This window comes from Hyposmocoma kahamanoa, unplaced genomic scaffold, assembly GCF_003589595.1.
Source record: "Hyposmocoma kahamanoa isolate Upper Pololo Valley unplaced genomic scaffold, ASM358959v1 92, whole genome shotgun sequence".
Classification (NCBI taxonomy): domain Eukaryota; kingdom Metazoa; phylum Arthropoda; class Insecta; order Lepidoptera; family Cosmopterigidae; genus Hyposmocoma; species Hyposmocoma kahamanoa.
The window spans coordinates 1,099,591-1,106,944 of NW_020654748.1; the positions used below are offsets into that span (position 1 = coordinate 1,099,591).

Below are 7,354 nucleotides of genomic sequence, written 5' to 3' on the forward strand. Positions count from 1 at the left end.
TATTTTTACACCCATTTACCGCACATTTCGTCATTTTTAGCAAAAAATTTTGGAGCTGTTCGCGGTGCAATTTGACCTTGAGCACTAACAGCCCGCGCGCTCCTGGGAGCCCGTTGGGAAGCCTTTAACTTGCCTCACTTAGCGTGTGCGGGCTAGGTTTCTATGCGTTATTATTCTAAGGTCAGACCCCAGCTGCCCGGTCAAAGTATACAATTTGGCTCGGAGTTCTCCAAACAAATTAAAGATTATATTGTATGTGGATTTGACAACTCTGCAAGACCACGATAAGGATCATACGGAGATTTTAAAAGTACCATTTACTAATTTTTACCAATTATTGAAAAGAAACACACGAAGAATGTGGTTGCAATATTGGGATAAAACTAAGGAAAGTAAAGGAAAGTGGTATGCAGAAATACAAAAAGACATACCAATAGAGCCCTGGTATTACAGATTCAAGTACTGCGGCAGAAAGTTCATAGCTGTAATTAATCGCCTGCGATTCGGTCATTGCTTAGTTCCAGCCCATCTTAATAGACTAGAGATTGTAACTAGCTCAAAATGTAATTATTGTTCCAATGCCAATGCTGATATTGCTCATATAATTTTTAACTGTGAAGCTTTTGGAGTGCAGCGGTTGATAATTGTCAGTGAATTAAGTGACATATCGGATGAAAGTATAGCTGGATTACCACTGTCTGACTGACTGACTGAACCAGTGATTTAGATAATTGATCTCCCAGAAGGAGTCGCTGTGGGTCAAAATGATGTACGGGAGTCGTGATCGGATGGCTCCGGTGAGTACCAGAAAAATCCGAAATCTTCGAAAAGTGCACTGCATCAAGTGGGACCCCGGCATCGCGGCCAAAGTATAACACCTACCGGCAGGATCGTCAAACTAAAAATGACCGCTACCCTGGGCACTTTCTACCGGAAGTGAAAAAAATTCAAAATTCGAATAAACAAGATGGCCGCCATACAAATTTCAGAGCCCCGTAGCTCGGCAAGTACTGGAGATGGGCGGGGGGTCCTCGACCAAATGTCATAGAGGGCGGTGGGGGCCAAAAAATTTTTTCAAGTAGGTCGACTCAAAGTGGGGTCTTAAAATAAAAGTGCTCGGATCCGACTGAAATTTGGCATGCGGCCGTATATGGGAGTCCACAATAGGAAACTGGGGTCAAAATTTCGATTCCGCCATTTTCCAAGATGGCCGCCAAACATGTGAATTTTCTGCCCTTTGGAGTCATTTTTCTCCCAGAAGAAGTGCGGGTTGGTAAAAATGATGTAGGGGAATTATGGTCGGACAGGTTTGATGAGTATCAGAAGGTAAAGTAATCTTCGAAACGTGCTCCGCATCAGGTAGGACCCCAGCTGCCCGACCAAAGTACGCGTCTTGGCTCAAAGTGTCCAAACAAATGTTTATCCACACTCTGGGCAGTTTCTATCGGGAGTGAAAAAAATTAAAAATTCGAAAAACAAAATGGTCGCCATACACATTTCGGGGACCTGTGCCTCGGTAACTATTGGAGATAGGTAGATCGTGCTCAAACTAATATCGTAGAGGGCGACAGGATCTAACTGGCTGTCGAAATTATTTTTTCAAAATGGCCGATTCAAGATGGCGGCCCGACAAAAAGATACTCCGATCCGGCTGAAATTTTATACGTTTTCATGTTTCGTAATAAGAATATGCGATCAAATTTTTGATTCAGCCATTTTCTAACATGGTAACAATAATATGCTTTAAGGCATCTTGGCGAGTGTTGGAGAGGCGCTCAAACAAATGTCGTACAGAATAGTACGAGCCAACTGCAGGTAAAAGAAAATTTCATGATGGCGTACTCAAAATGGCGTCCCGAAATAAAAGTGCTTTGATTCGACTGAAATTTGAAAACCGATCGTGTATGGAGGTTCATAGTATGTATCTGCGAGCGAAATTTGGATCCCGCCATTTTCCAAGATGGCCACCATACCAGTGAATTTTCGGTTTTTTTACCAGCATTTTTCTCCCAGAAGAAGAGCGGGTATATAAGAGTAATGTATGCGAATAATGGTTGGGTTGATTTGGTGAGTATCAGAAAGTACCAAACCTTCGAAAAGTGCTCCGCATCAGGTAGGACCCCAGCTGCACGGGCGAAATATACGTTTTAGCCCTATCCAAACAAATGTTGCTCTACACCTTGGGCAGTTTCTACCGGGAGTAAAAAAAAAACAAAATTCGCAAAACAATGGCAGCGATTCCCACTCAAAGTCAAACAAAAAGAATTCTCTACTGAAGTATGAAGTTCAACTCCCAATTTGTCACCAGATACAAAGAAAGCCCTCGCGGGCCGCTTTAGCGGCCCGGCGCATCGCGCGGCATCTAGTTTAGTTATAAGGCTGCCACGCATACCTTTCACAATGTCTATGTATTTTCTCTGTTTCTTTTGTGTACAATAAAGCTTAGCCAGTTCTATACATTTTTCTTAAATAAATTACACAGCAATATGGTAAGATGGAAATGTAAACACAACATTTACATTTTCATTATTACCTTTACTTTAGGACTGTACTGCGTACAATCCGTGTAAATATAATTTACCACCACATTATCAGTGTGCTGGCCATTTTAATCACAAATTCATACATCAAAAATTTTATATTTGCTTTATATAATTATTTTTTAACTGCTCTAAAACAGTTTTTATCACCTTATCAATGAAAATAGTAGGCAATTACTAATATACCTGTAAATGGAAGTACAGATATCTGTCATTGTCTAAGAGTTCTGGATGTAGAGCGTTGACCATAGCAATTGCTTCCGGAATGCGCCCATTCTGAACTGCCTCACGGATCATGATCCGTTCATCAAGAGAACTACACAACGCTGGCTCCTGGAGACCAGCTTCTTGTTGAAATTTTAAGGCTGCTTCTTTGAATCCCTCTGCAATGAAACGACATCTTTTATGAAAGAAATATATTGTATGAAAAGTTTATCTATACGTTCTGGATTGGTATCTAAAAGACGTGAAATCAAAGGCAGGGTGTGTAGGTGATTATTTGAATATGGGATAGATAAGAAAACGTTACCTGTGACCAAATAATTCATTATCAACATATTCATATCAGTCCGCGAAATCTGCAGATCGTCAGACTTGTTACGATCTAGGTATTTCCGCTCTTCCTTACAGGTCCCATTGCTATTATTCGTCTCAAAACTCATTTCCAAGATTGCAGCTTTATAACAATGGAATTAAAGGAATAAATAAAAATGTTTTTAGAAATCACGATGACAGCGTTAAGCGTTGAACAAACACACAGATGTAGTGAATGATTTGTTTATGATTCGGTGGAGCTAATGAATGAATGAAATATACAGGCTTACCAATTATTGCATAAGTCGATGGAATTTAAGGTATTATTACTAATAAAATATAATTGTAATTGACGAAAATGTTCGCCGTAGTATCCCTATTAATATAGACCACAGACATTATATCTAGACAGACGCCGCAAGTGTATGTACTTCACGTGCCCAAAGTAAGTGAAATTCACTTAGTTGCTGCTATCGTAGATAAACACCAGTCGAAGACGCGAAAAGTGCATAATTATGCCATTATAAACTGCGAAAGCACCATAATTATGGATAAACAGGGAGGTTTTTCCTTCCACGGGTGAGCGATTTTGTAATCAGAAGACGCAATTAATTTTAAAAACAATTATTTTAGTTTTGTAAGAATTTCGAAAAAACAAATATGCAAACGAGTGTATGCCTCATATTTGTAATACATTGCGACTTTTACTTGGTGCGATATATTTGTGATCCTTTTGTGGTTCAGTTTCGTGGTACGGCCGCTTGTATGTACATTTCTTTGGTCAGATTTTACATTTAGTGATGTATACGTTAGGCAACACTGTTCTCGATTCTGATCGATTTTGAAAACAAAGGGACGAAAATTATTATGCCCTTAGCAATATTATAAAAATATTCTATAACTGTTTTGCTTAACGTCTTATTTACGTTTTACGATTATCAGTAGTATCTGTTATTTCGATAATTTTTGCAGCGCGTTGCTTCGAATGTCCGAATACAGTGAGCAAATAATTACATATATCGCCGGATATGTAGTACGAGTAACACAAAAAAATATATAATGCAAAGAATTAGTTGTCTTTACAAAAACCTGGAGTTGGTTATACGTATGAGTTAGTTGCTTTCGAGACGAAGATGGTCTAGTTTATCCCATTTACGATGCTGTCCAAGTATGCAGAGTAGCAGAGTTAGGAATCCGAGAAATAATAAACAAATCACAAAAATCGAGTTCTTATGTTTTCGCGATTGTTACACATAGGAAATGAAACTATTTTTCCGGATTTAAATCGCGTACATTTGTTTTTTCAAAAAAACCGACGTTTCGGGCCCTTTACAGGCCCCATGGTCACGGTTGACTGAGGTGGTACAGTCTTCAACCAGTTATGTCTAATATTGATGCAAACCATCCTATTTTTTCCACTATAGTTAGAATATATATATAGTTATTAATTAAATACCTTATTTTTAATTTTACAACGAAAATATTCAAATTTACCCTACATTAAGTTTTACAAATTATTTTATTGAATGAATTTTTATTAAGTTCAATTTATTATTAATTAATAACAGAAATTAGAATAAACTAAACCATATTAATTAGTACTGCAGTCTTATGTCTGTTTGGGATTTTTCATTAGAGGAAATACTGGATTCCAAACTGATGGTACGGAGAAACCATCTTCCCTGTTGAAATTAGGATATTTTTTTAATTTCAATGGTCTCCCGCAGCATCCTGGGTAGATAACGGACTTCTTTTGCAAGGATCTGGGTTTTGTCAAACTTCATTGAATGTGTAGGTTTATCCTTGACATGCTCGCAGACTGCAGACTTGTTTACGCGACGGTGTTTGACATCAGCGGTATGTTCTTTGACGCGGGTACAAATAATTCGCTTCGTTTGTCCAATATAAGAGAGGCCGCACTCACAGTCAAGCTTGTAAACTCCTGCATCCTGTAAGGGGATGTTACATTTCACGGGTCTCTGGAACTGAGAAATCTTCCTCAGGGGCTTGAAATAGGTCTTGATAGATGCACGCCTGAGGACTCTTCCGATCTTGTCTGTAATACCTCTCACGTAAGGTAAGATGACAGGTCTTCGCTCGACTGTTGGTGGTTTCACACGGGGCCTGCGGCATTGGCGTGGAATGTTCAACTTATTCGTATGTAGGACTTGCTTTATATGCTGAAGTTCCCCCGCCAGATGACGAGAGATTTACGCAAAAATACAGAGATTTACTGTAGGTACTTAAAAGTATTCTTTTTATCACTGCGTATAGAAAGAAAGGTATAACAAGCAATATACTATACGTACATGTTACTAAATTGTATCAATGTTTACAATTAAGCTTAATATACTTTGTTTTACTATATAAATAATAAACCACGATTAAAAATATTTATCCACGTTTTTGGATAAATATCGAGTAAATATTTATCCATATTTATCTTTCTACTGAGTATTTATCCGACTGATATTTATCCATGCCCCATTTCTAATTCGGACAGAGAACAAGATTAGGTAGACCCCACGTCATCGAGTATATAACCAGAAATAGAGACGATATGTCATTTAATTTGAAAACTATGCTGCCATATCATTACTGTGACAACTGCGCTCCGATAGGCGAGCCCGAATTCGAAATATACTTTAGTAATGCAAGGCAAGACAAGCAAATATTATATTATTGAAATCGATAGTATACGCCTTACTTTCTCAGATTATTCAGATGGCAAAAATTTCTATTTATTTTAAATTTCTGATCAAGGATGTTAATTTGGATGCATAACTTTAAGAATGGGTAAAAGCCAGTGTGTGTATATGAAGGAAATGTGATGTGAAAACATCCTGCAAATATGTACAATGCATTTTTTTCATTTCAGTTAATTTGTTTTTTAAGATACGAGTTTGAGAAGACGATATTTCATTATAAATAACCATTACCTGTTTTTTTTTACCGATTTCGAATTGTGTAGTATTGTTAGTATCCATAGTCATTCCGAGTGAGCAAGTACTGACTGTATTTCTTACATATTTGTACGCTTTTGTCGAATAAAAATTCAACGTTCTGTGTTTTAGATATTGACGTACGATTTCTTCATTAAGCGCACCAATTTAATAAACTGTCGCCGTCTTTCGCTTTTATATATTTTTTTTACCTATAATTATTTTATTATGAATTTTAAAGATACCATCCTCTTATTATAGTATAACGTCCTTAATTCTACCGTACAGACGTAATTGTCTTATTTTTATGCTTAACCTGACCTTAATTGTCTTATATTTATGCTTAACCTGACTTGTCAATTCTAAAACACGCCTGGAAGGACGTTTTTTGGTCCGAGAATTAAACTATGTAGGAGTTTCAGGATGGGTTGCTTTTCGTTTAGTTGCCCTAGGTGTAATTGGTAAAAGTTCATTTTGAGATGATGATGGTATTGGACTTGCATTTTCCGGAGCGCGTTCAGAACTTATGTTACTCTGTAGGGGAAAAAAAGTCGAGTCTATAAATAATATAAGTTTAATAAAGTTAAATTAGATGGATTACGTATATCACTTACTACTACAGGCATATGCAGTGTAGGAATTGCGGTATCCAATAAGCGGCGGCGAATCTTCTTTGTATAAAAACAGTCTCCTGTGAAATGCCAAGAGCAAACGACGCTGTAATTGCTAGGAATCCTCTTTTCCCTTTTCGTGGATTCAATCCATTTTTCCTTAAGGCCTGGATTCTTAGGAAATCTTCAAAAACAATACAAAAACACTTCGTTTTTTCGGCACCCACGTATTTTAAACAAAACAATTGACAGTATACGACACTAATTGCCCATGGGTCTCCCCAAAACTCATAAACAGTCTGGACACCTCGGGGACTTGGCACAATCACCACACTTGCAAGGTGGATAGGTGATCGCAGTATGTTAGTTGAGAATATGTCCATGGAAAGATATGGGGTGGTATTATACTTGGCCAACACCACACGGCCATAAGAAGTTAAATATATAAATATACTCGCAAACAAAAACAATTTTCCTGAGCAATAAAAACGAACGACAATCTATCACGTAATAGTTAGTGTTTCTTGTGCATAATGTGACATACTTATAAAATCGATACATTATACTCATGGCTCAATACTTAACTACGACGACGTTAGATGTGGATTTTTATTACTTTACCGATTGTTTTATTCAGTAATAATTATACTTGCAAATATCGATAATATGATTTTTTCAGTGCAACACTAGCACGCCCAATATAACGCGTGCCCAATGAATAGAATGA

At 37.4% G+C, this 7,354-nt stretch overlaps 1 protein-coding gene across 1 annotated transcript in view; it reads right to left on the bottom strand.

Annotated features, from left to right (window-relative positions):
* LOC113236442 (glucose-induced degradation protein 8 homolog) overlaps window positions 1–3,290 on the bottom strand; it is a 10,090-nt gene extending 6,800 nt beyond the window's left edge. Inside the window, exons 1-2 of the mRNA XM_026472508.1 lie at window positions 3,070–3,290; window positions 2,727–2,923 (exon numbers count right to left, since the gene is read on the bottom strand). Of these exons, the coding sequence (XP_026328293.1) occupies window positions 2,727–2,923; window positions 3,070–3,202 (330 nt within the window). The 5' untranslated portion in view covers window positions 3,203–3,290. The remainder of the gene's footprint in view (window positions 1–2,726; window positions 2,924–3,069) is intronic.
* Window positions 3,291–7,354: the final 4,064 nt, after the last annotated feature.